General features: G+C 48.5%; 1 protein-coding gene across 1 annotated transcript; it reads left to right on the forward strand.

The window, feature by feature from the left end:
- The first annotated feature begins 3947 nt into the window (after positions 1–3947).
- ENSA (endosulfine alpha) lies at positions 3948–18381 on the forward strand. The gene is made up of 4 exons (XM_006110441.3): positions 3948–4117; positions 12998–13123; positions 15286–15452; positions 17411–18381. The coding sequence occupies exons 1-4, from the start codon at positions 4061–4063 to the stop codon at positions 17466–17468; spliced, it is 408 nt and encodes a 135-aa protein (XP_006110503.1). The 5' UTR covers positions 3948–4060; the 3' UTR covers positions 17469–18381.
- Positions 18382–19056: the final 675 nt, after the last annotated feature.

Here is a 19056-nt window from a genome sequence, read left to right on the forward strand (position 1 = left end):
CTGCCCCTGCCCCGAGCGCTCACTCCGCACTCCCACTGGCAGGATCCTGCTGCCGGCTGCTTCTGGCGCAGCATGGTCTGCGGTACCAGGAGAGGCAGGAAGCTGCCTTAGCACCCCCGGTCGCAGCATCAACAATTTTCTTCAACTGGGTCATGAGAAAAAGCGTTTGAAACCTGCTGCCTTAAGCTAAGCCCTACAGTTCCAAAAGGCACCTGACCCCTGCAGTGTGTCCCATGCACACAGACCAAGGAAGGATCATGCCCGTCACGCCTAACGATAATAGATTCAACATAATTTTCTGCCGAAACTGCATCTTGGGCACTCATTATAGCAGTGCAAAGTGAGCGGGAGTTTTGCACCGACTTTGCACTGGTATAAAAGCCAGCAGGAAAAGCAGAGCAATGATGAAGTGGGCCCTCCGATGAAGATTTTAAAAATTTCCCCAAATGCAGCTGGTCTATTCTGTGCACAGGGCAGAAATGCCTGCTGGACCCTCATGGCAATCGACTCTTGCCTTTGACTGTGAGAGTGGATTCTCTCAGCGTAGCCTGCATTGGTCATCAAACTGTCGACCCTCTTTTCAAATCCAACCGCCTTATCTGACTTCCTGATTGCCTGCAGCAGGGAGTTCCACTGATTCTCTTTGTGCCATGTGAGCAAGTATCTCCTAATGAGATCCGGCAGAGTTGACAGTGTGCGGGCCCTTTGAAGGTGGTGTGGGAGCTGAAGGCCAAAGGGAAAACGCATGATTGTCTCTCCCCGTGAAATAAATGGGAAGAATCCACTTTTCAGTGACTCTGCCCAGCAATGTGGCTACTAAGGAGGCCTCAAGTAATTGGATGGAGATGTCAGTTGTGGCTTGGCACTGACAAATGACTCAGGCAAGTCCATGAGGAGGCACTTTGGGGAGTGACAGCGTCATGCTTAGCAAGGTGAGACCGCTAGTCCCCTCAGCCTCTGCTGGCCCCATGAAGCTGCTGCTTCAAAACAAACCCAGCTGAGATTTACTCTTACTTGCTTCTAAGCCTTCTGCTTAGATCAGGGGTGGGAGACTTATGGGCTGGGGGGTGGATCTGGCCCCTGGCTTGTCTGGATCTGGCCCCTGAGGCTCAGGACTCCCCCCACAGCACTTGGCTAGCTAGCTGCAGCCCCCCTCACACCCAGACCCTGCACCCCACTCTGCTTCTGTACCCTACCACCCGCTCAGCCCTCCCACCCCCAGCTTGCTCCTGCACCCTCGCCCCCCCCCGACCCTATATCCCAAGTCTACTTCCCGGCAGCCACCCCCTCACAAACACTGAACCCCTCATTTTTGGCCCCACCCCAGAGCCTGGGGGCCCCATTAAAATCTACACGCCTGGGCCCGCCTAGGCTCTGGTGTGTGTGGGGAAGGTGGGGAGCATCTTTCTGCTTTTCCGTCCGGCTTTTTTCTCACTTGTGTGCAGCCCCAGACTGATTTTTCTGTGGGGCAGCAGCCCCCGTCCCAAAAAAAGGTCGTTCGTCCCCCCCCCCCGTCTCCCCCCCTCCCCGCTGTAAAAGCCTCTGCAAAATGGGGCAAGCGTGACATCTAGTGGCCATTGCCAAACACCTTGCAGCGAATTTCGACTGGGCCCTGTATTTCCGAGCAGTGGGACAGAACGATGGACGCCATGTTATCCGGGGAACTTCAGCCTGGGCAGGGGAAGCGAGGCGGGAACAGCTGGGACTTGGGAAGGGTTATCCAGCTCTGATTTCCTGGGGGTGGGGGTGACGGTAACTCCTGGGAATTGCGCTCAGGGCCAGCGATCCGCTGTGCCAACCTCAAACGAAAAGACAGTCGCTTCCCCGGAGAACGTCCGAGCCAAGTGTCACTGTACTTTGGACAACTGGGCCTTGGCTAAAGACAAGGACACAGCACCTCTTGTCCCCTGCTGTGCCCCCAAAGTAGGGTTTTTTAACCCTTTGCACTCTGTGCTTGGCAGTGCAACGCACAGTGGGAAACTGAGGCACGCACAAGCCTCCTAACAATATCGTCGCTCCAAAAATTCCCACTTACAATAAAAACCAGCCCTGCGTGCAGGGCTGTCCGTAGGCAGGGACAGCATGCGCCAGGCACCACGGTGGCAAGCCGTGTGAGCGTGGGCTGGAGGACTTCAGAGGAGAAGGGAGCACCCGGGCCTGGGTCTTCCCTGCCACCGCCGGTGCCAGTGAAAGGGGGGCACGTGACGTGGCACAGACTCCTCTTCTGGTGCTGAGCCTCCTGCCCAGCTGCTGGCTGCCCCCTTCTGCCTTAGGGGTGCATGTGGCCTCTAAGGCAGGAGGGGCCAGTCAGCAGCCAGGCTGCGCTGGGAGGAACAGCCTGGCCTGTGTGATCATTTCTGCTGCACCGTCCAATGCCTAGGACTTTAGTCCATTGTGCTAGGGCGTGTTCATTCCACGTTAGCAGCATCAGTGGGTGGAAGCGGCTTGCTGGGTCTTGTCTTGGCTGGTGTGGAGCTAACGCAGAGGCTCTGCATTGGTCTTGCTCCCAGCCCTGAGTCCGGAGGGCAGGCTGGGGGCACAGCTGCTGCAGGCTGCACTGTGGCCGGTGTCCAGGGCCCAGGGGAAGCGGGGCATAAATTAGAGGACCTGAGGCCGCGCAGTCCCGTGGCATGGGGTGCACAAAAGCAGCATGATGCCCCCGAATCATCCCATGCCATCCCATCCTGGCCCAAACTCTGGAAAGGGTTACCAGATAGCCAAACCCAAGCTGCCGCGGGGGAGCCGCAGTGACCTCCAGTCTGCTATTAATTTCTGATAGCACTTGGGAGCCTCACTCATGGTCCCCAACACCACATAAGGTGGGGCCTGGCGCTCGTAGGTTTCACCCTTCTCTTGATAGTGCAAGGGGTCTGTCCTGGGGAGAGTAATCCTGCAGAGCACGATTTTGAAACCTTTGTGTTCTCTGACTTTTCTTACAAGGATGACGAGGGGGATCCAAGGGGCTGGCTTGGTGTACTTTCTTCATAGCCGCTCTACCTTGTTCTCCAACAAACACACTTACAAAGCCACGTTTGCTTTGTACCGATCCCAAATTCCCAGGGGCAGGAGCAGTGAGCACTTGGGCAGCCATCCTGGGCGAGACTCACATGCCGCTCAGCTGATTGTAGCAGCTCTGCCACAGCTGTGTTTTTAGTGGTGGTGCCCAACCGCCCCTGCCTCGGTGCGTGTAACAAAATGTATTCCGCCCATGGGTGGAAAAAAATTAGAAGGCGCATTGGGCAGGACTCAGCGTTGAGCCACCACCGAACACACAAACTGTACGACACCAGAGGTGATGTGGGGAGGGGACAAGTGCCGGGGGGTCCTGAGGTGAGGTGGGGGAGCGGGTCTGGAGAGGGGGCCAGCCCGTGGGCAGGAGCCGGGAGGTGGGGTCCTGGCTGGGGTCGCAGGGAGGCGGGTCCCATGGGCTCGTGGGGCATGTCCCAGGGGGATGGGGCTGTGGGGGGGAGGGGGGGGGGGGGGTCAAGTCCCAGGAGGGGGAGGGCTGATGTGGGTCCCAGTGGGCGTGGCCCAGTGGGAGGGCCCTGTCTGGGGGGACGATGTGAAGGGCGGTCCCAGAAGGGCGGGGGCGTGTCCCAGGCGATGGGGGCGGGGCTCCAGGCCTGGCCAGAGCGAGTCCCACCTCCCCCAGGCTACTACTGCTCGAGGCAGGGGCGAGTCCAAGACCTTCCCCGCCCCCACTGAATCCCCGCCCCTCCGTCTCTTATTGGTCCCTCTCCCTTTCCGTCATTCCCAAGGTCTGCCCTGCCCGGCTTGCTCATGCCTCACTCCCATTGGCCCTTTGCTCTATCTGTCTCGTCTCCATATCCCGCCTCCATCCCGCCTCCCGCGGGCTCTGACTGGTTGGTTGTGATGTCATCCTGGCCGCCGGCGGTTTCTTATTGGATGTTCTGCTTGCCAGTTTCCAGGCAGCAGCGTTAGGGGGGCGGCGGCGGCCATTTTGGTTACAGAGTGAAAGTGACAGAAGCCGGGGCGAGAGTGGGACGCAGAACACCGGCCCGTCTCTCAGCCACGTCCCTCTTCCCCTCCCTGCCCCGCCATGTCGGACAAACTGGACACCGATAGCCGTTCCGAACAGACCGGCGACGAGAAACAGGTGAGGCGCTGAGTCTGGGCGGGACAGCTCTGAGCCCCGATTGGTCACCGGGGCTGCCTGTACGCGCTGGGCTACGCTCTGATTGGCTGCCTTACTCGTCCATCCTGGTAATCCTGTTTGGTCATTGGCTACAGGCCTGACGGGGTGGTACTTCCGGGGGGCTGTGGTGGGGCGGTAGGGTTTAGCAGGGTCTTAGGTGGTGGATTATAGGATACTGGGGGTGTGGGTGGAGGGCACTGGGCCGTGGGTGCCGCTCTGGGCAGGGGCAGAGGGGATTGTGGGATAGTGGGGGTATGTGGGTGCCGCTCTGGCCAGGGGCAGAGGGGATTGTGGGATAGTGGGGGTATGTGGGTGCCGCTCTGGCCAGGGGCAGAGGGGATTGTGGGATAGTGGGGGTATGTGGGTGCCGCTCTGGCCAGGGGCAGAGGGGATTGTGGGATAGTGGGGGTATGTGGGTGCCACTCTGGGCAGGGGCAGAGGGGATTGTGGGATAGTGGGGGTATGTGGGTGCCGCTCTGGGCAGGGGCAGAGGGGATTGTGGGATAGTGGGGGTATGGAAACTTCTGGAGGTGGGTGCAGCCTGGTATGGGACAGGGTGGATAAGAGGAGGCTCTGGGGGGAGGGGGGCTAGCCTGGGGTTGGAATCCAGGCCTGGCGGGCTCCCCGGGGGCAGGGGATTTTGGTGGAGGGAGGCTGTGGGAACGCCAGGTTGGGATTTCAGCAGGCGGTGGTGATGCTGGTGGGTGGAGCTGGGGGGGGGGGGGGGAGAGTTGAGTTTTTGCGTCAGATCTGGCCGCACGCCGGGTGGGCACTTGTGTAGCTTGCTCAGTCTAAATGTTCCATGCAGACCAGGGCTAAAGTTACAGGTCTCTGTGAAATCATGTGTCAGAGGGGTATCCGTGTTAATCTGAATCTGCAAAAGCGACAAGGAGTCCTGTGGCATCTTATAGACGAACAGATTTGTTGGAGCATCTGACGAAGTGGGTCTTTGCCCATGAAAGCTTATGCTTGACTAAATCTGTTAATCTGTAAGGTGCCACGGGACTATTTGTCGCTTTTGTGAAATCATGATTACTGATTTGTGAAATGAGCGACAAGGTGGAGGAGGAAATGTCTTGTCTTGGACCAGAGTCTGCTGATGGAAGGTACAAGATTTTGAGCCACGCGGAGCTCTTCTTCGGCCCACCTGCCCCACCAGGTCCTCTGAAGAAGAGCTAAATGTAGATTGGAAGCTTGTATCTTCCACCAACAGAAGCTGGTCCAATGAAAGATACCCCACCCCACCCCATAAGTCTGTGTCCGTGACTCCTAGGATCAACCCTGCAAGCATGTATGTGAAATAACTTGTAATAAGTATCCCTCGGCAACCTGTTAAGACCCCACTGGTAGGACAAAGCTGACTGCCCAGCTGGATGTGAGCCACAAGAATTAAGAGTGCAGATGTTTCTTTAAAAGCAGTTGCCTTGGTGGCTTTAATATAAATGTCAGTTCATCTCTGTAAGTATTTGAGGATGACAGGTGAGATGGGGCTTGTGTGAGATGGAGGTAAATTAGAGTTTTACAATAATGGCTACTTCAGAGTAAGAAGGGGAATTTCCCTTTGGTATTGGGGGAGGGATGTTTCTCTCAAAACATCAGTTCAGGCTTGCACTAAAGCAACACCTTTGTTTTAGGCAGTTCTGAAATTATATGCACAAACTGTTGACTTATTTGAGGGTAATAAAGTTCTTTAGGCTACAGCAGAATGTAGAGGGTGACCCAAAATGAAGCTGCAGTAGATGAGAAGAGGTGGCATATTACTTTGAGGGGAGCGTTAAGCAGTAATGGAGGTTCTGTATTAACACTGTAAGACTGAACTATGAGTAATAATTTAAAATTGTCCTACATAACCCTTCTGCACAAAAATTCTTGTTCTGTCTTTTGTCTAGGGCAGCTTAGCAGCATGCTGTACAGTTCCCCTGAGTCATTGACTTAGCGCATTGCCCACGATGTCGTGAGCAGAACAGTTACTCAGACTTATGCACTCTATTTAAAGACTGTCTTATCAAAGATGCGTTGTCTTTCCAATTGTTCATTATGCTTAATTTTCTGTAAGTGGATAGTATCCAAAGAGTGGGGATGGTAGTTTTAGGTAAAGGAAAATCCTGACTTTTAATAATCTCTTCCAAAATGTCTTGGCGTTGACTGTCTTAGTAATCAGTTATTGGGTTGGGGGTGTTTCCAATCTGAAACCTGAATTTTAAATATTAACTCTCTTCAGTCTTGGTTTTTAACATGGGGAAATACTTGCTCCTCAAGAGCCTTTCCACTTAGAATGCTAATATGGGCACAACACATGATGTGAGGTCCCAAGCTCAGAGGGAGGGCATAGTTACTCTTACTGACTTTTGCAGGGGACCCTGACTATCAAACACCACTCAAAATCTAAACGTTTCTGATGTTTGTGTATGTGCATAATCCAAATCCCACTGAGGTCCGTGGGAGACTCCCATTGATTTCAATGGACTGAGGATCCGGCCCTATACAGGACCTGTTGGGAAGCTATGCCATAAGAGAATGCCATTTATGCTTTCAAGTGTCCAGAGCAAGTTTTTATGCTAAGTAAATGGACTGTGACCTATGGCCCAGCAATGCTTCTGTGAGGCAGGAAATCTTTGACCTTTCCACTTGTGATATCCCAAACATCTATATGATGTGCAGCCCTTGCTCATGAAAGACCTGGAGGCTAAAATGGAGGAAATCTCCAACAACTCTGGCACAAACATCCTACACAAAAGAAGCTCTTTAACTATCAGTAGCACTCCAATCTAAACTGCCTTCTCAGAGCTCTTACCCCATCTCTAATGGTTGTGAGGCGATAGAGCATTCTGGGAAACAGGGCATGCAGATGAAGATCATTGAAGCCTGTTTAGCTCAGAGTTTCTATGCACAGAGCTGTCACCTGAAACTTCAGAACCAGAGCAGGTTTAGCACAGGCCAGGTGTTCTCATACAAACACACGGGCAGCTCTTAGCCACACCAGTTGTTGCCTAAACTAATGAGGCCAGTACTGCAGGGATCTGTCAGAACAATAGGCTTTCCTGATCTGACACTACTGTCTGAATACAGGTTAAAAGACATGCAGCTAAAACCTACATGCAGTCTGGCTGCACAGGTTCAGTGATACATGGGAAAGGTGGCAGTCATGTATCACTGTTTTGAACAGCGATTAAACATTACAAGAATTAAGGATTGAGCCTTGTGCTTGAAGCAGAAAACAAATGCACTGGGAAAGTTGAGCTGTGTCCTGCTTTTAGAAGGGAATTCCGTGTCTGGTTTCTTCTTTTGCTTAGGGACTAATTGCAGTGAAGTTTGTTGAATTACACAAGAGGAGGCTTGAGCTGTCTGAATCTAATTCAGCGCCATGTAGCAGCTCCAGGTGGCTTTTGATGGCTTAGTCTAGCTTGGCAGGCAGATTGCATCATACTTTTGAAAAAGAGCCATTGTCTTTAGTTCAGGCTGCATTGCAGTGCTGCACATATAACCACACTGTCCAAAAATGTTAATTAGTATTAATATCCCAGCTGTGGGATAGGCCACTGATTGGAGTAAATCACAAAGCCATTGGCTGTAATGAACCTGAGCAGCAGTCTAAGGTAGTGTACCCAGGATTAAATTAATGGAAGGGACCTTGAGGTCATCAAATCCAGTCCCCTGCCTTCACAGCAGGACCAAGTACCATCCCTGACAAATTTTTGCCTTAAATCCCTAAATGGCCTCCACAAGGATTGAACTCACAACCCTGGGTTTAGCAGGCCAATGCTCAAACCACTGAGCTATCTCGGCTTGAGGAATGGGAGGAAACCGCCTTGATAGGGATATATGACTTGGAAATAAATAGTTGAGGAGAGGAGCTGGGATTGTTCAGTGTCTGGTAAGTACTATTGAGCTAAGGGTCAAACCTCCAGAATTCCTGCTCTGAAACCAAATGCAGCTTTGAGCTCATGCTTCTCTCTTTAATTGTTTGCCAGTAAAGAATCCCTTTATTTTGGGGGGCAGTGTCTACTTGAGTTGCAGTTGGCTAGGTCACATCTGTCTAGCTGTATCTGCTTCCTAGAAAAGAGAACGTCATCAGGACAGCGAGGCTGCTAAATCAATCTCTGTTAATCCTACAACCGTTGGAATGAATACTATAGCAGAAAATATCTCCGAGAACACTTGTGACTGAGGTTCCACAGCCAACTTCTCAGCAGCTGTCAGCCACCTTTAATAGACCAGATACTCACTAGTCCATTTCTAATTGGGCTGCGTATCATCACGGTCACTAGCCACCACCCGTCACCTGTGGAGTAACCTCCAGTATACCTTGACAGCCAGGCTCACATCTTGCCTCCTAAGCCAAACCTTCCAAGCCTCTCCATCCCAGTTTCCCACTATGCTCAGAAGACTGGACAATAAGCTACGCCAGTGGTCCCCAACCTTTTGGGGCTGCTGGGTGCCCGGGGGCGGGGCCACTCACACGCCGGGTGCCACGTGTCTGGGGGCGGGGCTGGCCCCGATCACTCAGCGGGCTCACAGAAATGGCCCTATGGGTGCCATGGCGCCCACAGGCACCACGTTGGGGACCACTGAGCTACGCTATATACACAGGTAGGAAACATTGTTTCTACCCGCTATCTAATATGCTATTCAACTATCAGCCATGAGGCCCAGTCTACCTTTCTCTCAACTCAGTGTGGATTCTGACTGCCAAAATACACGGTCACTATTGACATCACCAGCAGTGCTAACTTGCATCAGTACTTCTCAGCTGAGAGATTGCCTTTCTGTCTATGGCTTTGCAGTCTGGAACAGTGAACGGTTATGATGATGTGTGGATTGTGGTTGTGCCTGCCGTCCCTTTTTGTTGGCTAATCTATTAACCTGCAGTGGCTTCTCAAAATATTTTGCCTCTCCTTCCAGTGTGTTACCTGTAGAACCCTGCGGGGATACAAAATTTGTACATGCATCCGTATCCCCCAAAATGAGCCATGGATAGCTGTATTGACAGCTGTGGATGTGGATACCCGTGGATATCAACAGACTTGCAGGGTTCTAGATACAAACTTTGTATCTGCATCCATATCGGCAAAAACGAGTTGTGGATCAAGTACCTAAAAGGTTGTTACAAGGAGGAGGGAGAAAAATTGTTCTCCTTGACCGCTAATGATAGGGCATGAAGCAATGGGCTTAAATTGCAGCAGGGGCGGTTTAGGTTGGACTTTAGGATAAACTTCCTAATTGTCAGGGTGGTGAAACACTGGAATAAATTGCCCTGGGAGGTTGTGGAATCTCCATCACTGGAGACATTTAAGAGCAAGTTGGACAGACACCTGTCAGGGATGATATAGACAGTGCTTGGTCCTGCTGTGAGGGCAGGGGACAGAACTTGATCTCTCGAGGTCCCTTCCAGTTCTAGTATTATAATATCCATATCTGCTTCTGCAGATATGAGATATCCACTTTGTGTCTGTGGGTATCTGTGGATTTGTAGGGCTCTAATTACTTGGTAGTGGACCAGAAATCTCAGAATGATGCAGGCCAGCAGTAAATACAATCTGAGGATCCCAGATACACTGTGCATGTCGTCTAAATGGAACTGAGTTCAAATTGGGTACAGTCTTACTTTTCTGGAATGGATGGCAGTGATGACTAGTAGGAATGGAGGTTTCCAGAAGGGACTCATGAATGCGGAAGTCAGAGCCCAGTAAGCAGTGGCAGTGTTGGTAATGCTGCTAGACAATATTGACCTCCTGGGATTTGGCAAATTCTCTGGTTTGGCACTGGTCAGTTCTGAGGGTGCCGGCCTAGAGAGGATCAGCCTGTACAATGCACCCCAGGCAGCCTTGCAGCTGGCATCAGTTTTGAAGTCATCAAAAACTTCTGCGCTTTTAAAGTAATTCTGTTACAATAGTCCTTAAATTGTCACTTAAAACCCAGTCCATATGATCAGCTAGTTATAGGCCTCAACTCATTTTCTAGGTTAGGATACTGCTTTCTTTCCTGTTACCTTTTCCAATTGAAAAGTTTCACATATGGGGCACACCCGCGTCTTCAGATCATATTCTGAAAGTGAATTGGCATGACCATTATATAACAGAGGGATACAATGAAGAAGTAAACAAATTATACAGTAATGAATCAGCTACATAGAATCAGAAGGTGGAGACAAGGAAGGAGGAAATTGCTTATTGTAGGAGTCAATTAAGTGGCTAATCTGGAGTTGGTGGGGAGGCTGTCTTTGTTATGTAATGATAGAAATGTAGCCGTGTTAGTCTGGTGCAGCTAAAGCAAAATACAGGACTATGTAGCACTTTAAAGACTAACAAGATGGTTTATTAGGTGATGAGTTTTCGTGGGCCAGACCCACTTCCTCAGATCAAATAGGAAGCGGGTCTGGCCCACGAAAACTCATCACCTAATAAACCATCTTGTTAGTCTTTAAAGTGCTACACAGTCCTTTCTTTTGTAATGTAATGATCATCTAAATTAAGGCCCATTCGCAACTGTGTCGAATTTTAGCATAAATAAAAGTTCTGAAGTCTCCCTCTGTAATCTGGTGTTAAAGTGTCTTTGAAGTAAGACGCATGTTGTCAGTCTTTAAGGGACTGGCCAGTTTGTCCAATATCCATTGCAGTGGGGCATTGCTGGCACAGTAAGTCGATAAGGGCCACTCTGCAGGGCCACAGCAGGGTTCTCTCCAAGATCTGGCACCGAGCAGTGGCTCTGCGTTTTAAATGTAATAAGAGCTGCTGGGCACTTACTGCATTTAAAATGCAGAGGCACAGCATCCTGGACCAGCGCGAGCCAGCACTGCTTGGTCCCAGTTCATGCTGAGTCCAGCAGCCCCTGTTTGCAACAGACAGCCCTGGACTGGTTAAAATACAGGAAACAAAGGGTAGGAATAAATGGTAAATGTTCAGATTGGAGAGGGGTAACTAGTGGTGTCCCCCAAGGGTCAGTCCTGGGACCAGTCCTTTTCAACTTATTCATAAATGATCTGGAGAAAGGGGTAAGCAGTGAGGTAGTAAAGTGTGCAGATGATACAAAACTGTTTAGGATAGTCAAGACAGAAGCAGACTGTGAGGGACTCCAAAAAGATCTCACCAAACTCAGTGATTGGGCAACAAAATGGCAAATGAAATTTAATGTGGATAAGTGTAAAGTAATGCACATTGGGAAAAATAACCCCAACTATACGTACAGTATGATGGGGGCTAATTTGGCTATGACAAATCAGGAAAGTGATCTTGGAGTTATCGTGGACAGTTCTCTGAAAACTTCCACACAGAGTGCAGCGGCGGTCAAAAAGGCAAATAGGATGCTAGGAATTATTAGGAAAGGGATAGAAAATAAGACACAGAATATCTTACTGCCCCTGTATAAAACTATGGTATGCCCACATCTGGAATACTGTGTACAGATGTGGTCTCCTCACCTCAAAAAAGATATTTTGGCCTTGGAAAGGGTTCGGAAAAGGGCAACTAAAATGATTAGGGGTTTGGAACGGGTCCCATATGAAGAGAGGTTAAAGCAACTGGGACTTTTCAGTTTAGAAAAGAGGAGACTGAGGGGGGATATGATAGAGGTCTATAAAATCATGAGTGGTGTGGAGAGGGCCGATAAAGAAAAGTGATTTATTAGTTCCCTAAATAGAAGAACTAGAGGACACCAAATGAAATTAATGGGTAGCAGGTTTAAAACGAATAAAAGAAAGTTCTTCTTCACACAGCGTGTAGTCAACCTGTGGAACTCCTTGCCAGAGGAGGCTGTGAAGGCTAGAACTATAACAGAGTTTAAAGAGAAGCTAGATAAATTCATGGAGGTTAGGTCCATAAAAGGCTATTAGCCAGGGGATAAAATGGTGTCCTTGGCCTCTGTTTGTCAGAGGCTGGAGAGAGATGGCAGGAGACAAATCGCTTGATCATTGTCTTCGGTCCACCCTCTCTGGGGCACCTGGCATTGGCCTCTGTCGGCAGACAGGATACTGGGCTAGAAGGACCTTTGGTCTGACCCAGTACGGCCGTTCTTATGTTCTTATGACAGGCGCAAGGGACGGGCTGCTGCCGGAGCAGCCCCTGCATGTGGTCAACATGAGTCAGCGCAAACGGGCTGCTTGGCGGCAGCAGCCCCTGTCCCTTGCGCCAAATCCCCCCCCCCATTGCCTCTGATAGAGGTGAGGGGCAGGGCGGCATTTCAGAGATGGCACTGGGGGGAACTGGCTTTTAAGCCGGCTCTCCTTCCCCACTCCCTCCCAGCACTGGCTCATGTCCCTCCTCTCCCACTGCTTCTCATAGAGGCAGCAAGGTGGGGGAAGCAAGTAGTCCACGCTTATTAACATCCCCTAACTCCATCTTGAAGCTGCAGAACTTGATCTCCGTGACCCCGCTGGGGAGGCATTTCTGGCATGTTGCTTGCTCTTGAGTATAAAAGCATGTTTGAATTTCTAGCCACCTCCCATGTTGGCTCAACCAATTAGCTGCTGCCGTGTGGAAAGGTTCGATTTACAGATGGTGCCACACTTACCTGGTGGGAGTTGATGTTAAACTGATGCCTTCTTGCCAAACCTGATTGCCAGAGTTAACTTACCAACAAGTCCTTGTCTCTGGCAGTATCGATCACCTGGCCCGTTCATTGGCCTGCTCTCCCACAGCCTTTCTGGGAGAGACAATCCCACTATGGGCTTAGAATTGAGTTCACAGCGTCCTTGAAAGCTTAAACATACGTTGAGTGGCCACACCTCAATTGCACATTAGACTTGTCATTACAGGACCAGCATTATATAACTCGATTTCCGAGATTACAATAAAGGGATCTTCTTTCATAGGGTTGAATAGCTTTAATCCGATTCTTGTTTTTCAGGATACACAGGAGAAGGAAGCAGTCGTCCCAGAGAGAACAGAAGAAGCAAAACTAAAGGCCAAATATCCTAATTTAGGACAGAAGCCAGGAGGGTCAGACTTCCTAATGAAAAGACTGCAGAAAGGGGTACTTACCTATTCAAATGTTCTTGCCTTGAAAGCTAAGTGTCCTCATTGCTAGTTGGTGCAAAAAAAAGTGTACACGATCTAGACAGTAACACTTAAACTAGTCCAGACATGGGCAGTAAAGAGTGTATTCAATGAGAGATACAGAGTGCTTGTATTTCTATCTTTGGGCCAGACTGGAGTAGTGACTTGACCGTGTAATGCCGTTCAAACTCAGTACGTTTCTGCTATCGGGGTGGTCAGGGCATACAGCAGGCATGAAATGCGATGGGCCAGACCACTTAAAGCATCCTAATATACGAACAAGTATCATTTTGTTTTAGCTGCCCACGATGCATAGGCGTCTGCTTGTCCCTTGAGCGACTTTGTGCATATGACGGTTGATCATGCAAGCTTGCACCAAGTCTGGAGGGCCTGATGAAAGCACCCAGTTAATGGGGGTGCACATTGTTCCCCCCAGCTGGCTGGAGCAGCCCCTGTCTGCGATGTGCCTGGGCCCACTGTGGCAGGCCCCGTGGGGCTGGAGCAGCCCCCTGCCCATGATGGACGAGGAGCGTCTCCAGCCCCCACCAGCAAACCGGAACCGGTAAGCATCTCCCATTAAGGGTGATACTTACTGGTTAACCTTTCACATCCCTAATTTGGACTCTGATACTTAGAAACTAGTGTACTGACTTCATTGTGCCATCTGGCCTCCCCCAGGATAGACCTCAATCATCTGCCAGATCAGATGTTCCAAAGCTCACATGTGGTTCAGATGGAATTCTTAAAGAATAAGGATGCAAAATTAGAAACTGTGGGCTTGATTTTTTTTTTTTCCATTGCTATGCGCTTTGGAAAAGTCACTTATACTTGTGCACAGTGGGTGTAGAAGTGCGACCAAACTCAGCATAGGAACATTTTGCACCCACTCTGTACTGGCGTCAAGGTTCGAGGCAGAGGCGTCTCCGGCCTTGTGACTCCCGTATGTATCCGAATTAGTATAAGCCCTCACTGAAATTCAATAAAGCAAAGTTTGGCATCTTGTTTATAGCTGTAATACTTTATAAGGTCATTGTAGAGCAGTCTGTACAGTATATGAGCCCCTTATCCCCTTCAGATTGTACCAGTATCCTCTGAGACGCTGAAAAAAGCAAGTGTTTCGTCCTGCCCCCCCGCATCCCTCCATTTAGAACACACAGCCTGCCTCTGCCCACCGGCTCTGCTTTGCTCTACTGGAATTAACATCATTGTTTTCCTTTTATAGCTTTTATTTATAGCCTTTCATCCTGCCAACACATTTTTGTATGCCAGGGTTATCTCTTGCTGTTGGTGTAAATCTGGGAATATTGTTTCAGGCAACCGCCTGCAGCAAGCACAAAAAGAATGGTTATTTAATTTCTTGGCATGAAAGCATTTTTTTGGGGGGGGAGGGGGGGATTTTTAAATGTAGATATTTAGAGTCTGATTCTCCTTTAACTTAAACCAGTGAGAGCACAAAATCAGGCCTTTAAGGAGCAGGAGTCAGTTTCTCATTTACACCAAATCCCCCTTTATGTGCTCTGCCAGACCGTAGATTTACACTCACTTTAAAGCCTCTTTTATGCTGTCAGAATGGGGTAAATGAAAATGGGGTTGTGGTGGATTTCTTGTGGAGAAGGAGCCTGCTTGTCTGACTTCAGTCTCCTGTAACTGCTTCTTTAAAGAGACGATAGCGTGCTCGCTGAAGCTGCGGCTCGGCACAGGTCTTGCCAGCATAGCTCTGCCTGATAGGGGCGTGAGAGTTGCTGGTTTGTTTACGTCGCTGTGCCAGCAAAAACCCTAGCGTGGGTGTTTTTCTACCGACACAGAAGTGCTTTTGCTGAGAGCTCATGTCGCTCACCGAACCTGAATGATCTAGACCAGCAAAAGCCCTCTGTTGCTAGTAGAACTGTCTGTACTAGGGGGGCTTGGCGGGGGTAGCTGTCATTTTATGGCTATGCTGACAAAACTTGCAAGTGCTTAGCAGGGCTTCTCGAATGAGTCTGCACGTTCAGTGACACCATGGTGGGCCCTGAACAAGCTATTTCTTAAATCAAGAAAATGCATTTGCAGTTAGGTCTTGTGGGGTTCACAATATTCCAACAAGTTTTCAGTTGTTTTGAGACTCTGCCGAGGTAACGGAAAACCCTGTTCCTCTTACAGCAAAAGTATTTTGACTCGGGTGACTACAATATGGCCAAGGCAAAGATGAAGAACAAGCAGTTGCCAAGCACTGGGCCTGACAAGAACCTGGTGACAGGAGACCATATCCCAACCCCGCAAGATCTTCCACAGAGAAAGTCGTCCCTTGTAACCAGCAAGCTGGCAGGGTAAACCTGCCCCTTCTGATGATTTTGGGTTTTGTTGGGTTTTTTTGTTTTTGTTTTTCGGGGTAGGAGGTCAAACTGAACTGCTCTGTATTATAGGGCTGGGGTGATCAAAATTGATGTAGTCACTCAATACTTACAGTAATCAAACAAAAGGAAAGCGAATGAGCTGTGTTTATAGTCCTAGGTGTGTGTGGGTGGGGGGGTGGGCGCATGCACGTTTTTATAGCTGGTGATCAGTCAGCTGAGTGGATCTTTCCATCCAAAGCCCGTTTGCTGCCTTAGTTTGCATGCAGCTGAAATCCCTCAGCTATCAGAGGAGTCCGAGCAGAAGTGTTTGAACTTTGCCACCTCGCCACATGAACGAGGAAGCTTATAAAAGCAGAACACTGCGCCAAAGGGAGTGGCCTGCTCTTGGCTCATGGCTTAGCTGCACACCTGGAATGTAGGCCCTGGGACTCTGGTGGCTACTTGGTTCAAGGGACTGAGAAGTTTTGTGACTGCAGAGAAGGTGATGAGAGAATTGGGCAGGAGTAGGATGATCAGCAAACAGTTGGCCCATGGGTACATATTATGCATGAGCTAAACGAACAGTGGAACCCACAATCGAAACAATGAGTGAGAATTTTAAAGAATTGTCAAGATTTGCCTGTTCAGCTTGGCTGAGCTAACTGGGAACTATTTCATACTGCCCGGTACCAATGTGCTTTGGCAAAATTAGAGTAAAGCCCTCTTGAGAGATGACACTTTTCAGCTTTATCTCCTGGCACCAGCATGGTTTTAACCTGCAATTTCTTCACTGCAAATCCAATGGTCTTAATTGTCAGCATTTTAAAATCAACTATTTCTCTTAGTCACTTGTACCTGGGACTAAATTGCTATCTGTCTCAGTAACTCATACGGCCCTGATCGCTGTGGTAGCTGAGCGCCTCACAGTCCTTCATGTGTGTATCCTCCCCACATCTCTATGAGGCATGGCAGTTCTACACTCCGCCTTTCTCAGATGGTGAACTGTGTGAGAGACTACACAGCACCCTTACCTCGAAATAAGCAACACAAATCGTGTAGCTTATTTAGAGTTATTTCAAAATAAAGCACTATTTGGACAAACCCCTTCCCTTAACCCTCATGGAACGAGGGTTACAGGGAAGCTGGAATAGCACATCTGTTATTTCTAAATATATTTGGAAATAACGGGCGCATTCAAAGACATGGAATTGCTATTTCAGGATACTTCTGGTATCCTGAAATAGCCCTGCTATCTAAACATAGCCTAAGTGATTTGCCACAAAGGAGCCTATGATCAAGCAAGGAATTGAACCCATTTCTTCCCAGTTTCAGACTGGAAATAAGGTGCCCATTTTTACCGGTGAGAGTAATTAACCATTAAAACAGTTTACCAAGGGTTATGGTAGGTTTTCCAGCATTGACCTGTCTTAAAAAGAGAATGGGTGTTTTTTCTAAAGTATTTGGTCTAGGAATTATTTGAGGGAAAATTCTGTGGCCTATATTTTATACAGGAGGTCAGAGTAGATGATCACAATGATCTTTTCTGGCCTTGGAATCTATGAATAAATCTAGGATTCTAAATTCCTGGCTAGCGCCTTAACAAATAGCCCAAATTACCGAATACTGCAGCCCATTGCTGCCAAAAAGGTTTTTTTTTCCCTCTGGAAAGGGTTAGGAAGAGTGTAAAGCAAGCATATCTTGTAGTTCAGAAAAATGGGACAATAATTAGGATGCTTTTAAACCCATGAAGATGCACGGGGAAGAGGATGTTGTCTTTGAAGGTAGAGCACTTCAAGATAGACGATCACCAGCCTGTTAAAAAAAAAAAAACTGAGCACCTGGGAGGATGGATTGGAAAGAAGCATAAAACCAAACTTGCATTAGCGGCATAACACTTTAGTAGCTTGTTTTGGGGGGTTTTGTTTTGTTTTTCATGCCTGTGTCTGTTTCAGGCCTGAAAACCATGTTGATTCAATGGATGCAGCCTGTGGAGTGCAAGATCACAACTGATAATGCATGTCAAATACGGTCTTCATGTCGTACGGAAAATACAGCACTTCTCCTAGAACACAGGGTCGAAGTGCGTTTATAATCTTGACTATTTTAGCAGAGATGCAATAGTGAGCTGGATTAAAAGGTGCTTCAGCGGAACGATACCGTTAAGATTTCCGCATGCAGTTTGCTGTGCTGGAAGCAAACCCGTATCTTTTAAAGCCAAAATTTAAAGATTTGGTTTGGGGTTTTTTTTTGCTTTGGGCTTTTTTAAGGTGGGAGTGGGAAGAAGGGAATCTGTTTAAATCTGTTCATTCTGTAGGGTACTATATCGCATATCAAGGCCAAGAACACTCAATGAAAGGTAACACTTGAAACCCCACAGTTAATGTAGCTTTTTCTACATACGTTCTCTGCTCTGCCTTACTTCTAGGGACTAAAAACGATCGTGTCATTCATACAAGGGACTGTTTCAGTTGATCATGCTTTGCTGCTGCTGCTTCTAAATAAAAACCTGGTGTTGCCTCTTGCTAAGCAGGGTATTCCTAAGAGTCTCCGAGAAGAAGTAAAAACTCCAAGCTTGACCCATCCTACAGCTCAATATCCATATTCATGAGGGTGTAAAGAACCATTTTTTTTCTTTTCATAGTGACTGGCCAATAAAATGTCAGTTTCAGCCGAATGACAGAGACAGGGTTTAGAGGGGAATGGGGAACTCCTTTGTAAGTGTGTAACTTCATCCTTTAGTCTCCATCTCCTCATGCCTTATATCCAGGTTCCAAAGCAATCTGTGAAGGTTGGGGGAGGAAGCTAGTCGTGTTTTGTATAATCTCTTCAAATGTTTTGCTGTTTGTCCCAGCCACATTGTAAATAGATTTGAATCGTATATATATATATATATATATAAATATATATAATTTTTTACATCTTCTTTATCTCTCTTCTATTCTATGCTTTTTTTTTCCTTAAAACAATAAAAGTGTGGGGGAGGGATGACGAGTTGGGGAAGAGAAACTGTTCTTGAATCGCTGAGTACATGTCAGCTGTTCAGTCAGCCTCCATGGTGCTGATCTTAGTGCAATCTGATTGACAGGGAGATCAGCGAGGGGAATAAATGAGTATGTATCAAACCACTCCCTCGCTGTCCCTGGGAGTCAAGAAATACCAAGTGTGTTTCTATAGAAAGGAGGAAGAAATTGCCTTCAAAAGACCAGGTGAGAAATATCAGGAAGGATTTATTTTAGAAAATAAACTTGTCTCAAACACAAATTGAAGTCCTATTTGTTCTGTCCTGAAAATGAAAACCAGTGGGGAAGATGGACCCTACAAAGGGAGCATTGATGTTTTTCACGGTGGCTTCCTTCCCATTCTCCTCCATTGTTTGGCGTCTGCAGCTCAGCCTCGTGTGTGCAGCCTTAGATGTGGAAATGGAATGAGTGAGCTGCATGGGACAGTGGCACTAAATACAAAATATTTGTATCCTAAAGTTGTACTTGGAACGATTTCTCCTTGCTTGAGGCAAAGTTCTGGGAAAAACTGAAGCATGGCTGTCCTTTTTGTATGAGTCCATATTTCCTCTTTTGAGGAAAGAACTATGAGGGGAAAC

Source organism: Pelodiscus sinensis, chromosome 22 (assembly GCF_052426305.1).
Source record: "Pelodiscus sinensis isolate ZL-2025 chromosome 22, ASM5242630v1, whole genome shotgun sequence".
NCBI classification, from domain to species: Eukaryota; Metazoa; Chordata; order Testudines; family Trionychidae; genus Pelodiscus; species Pelodiscus sinensis.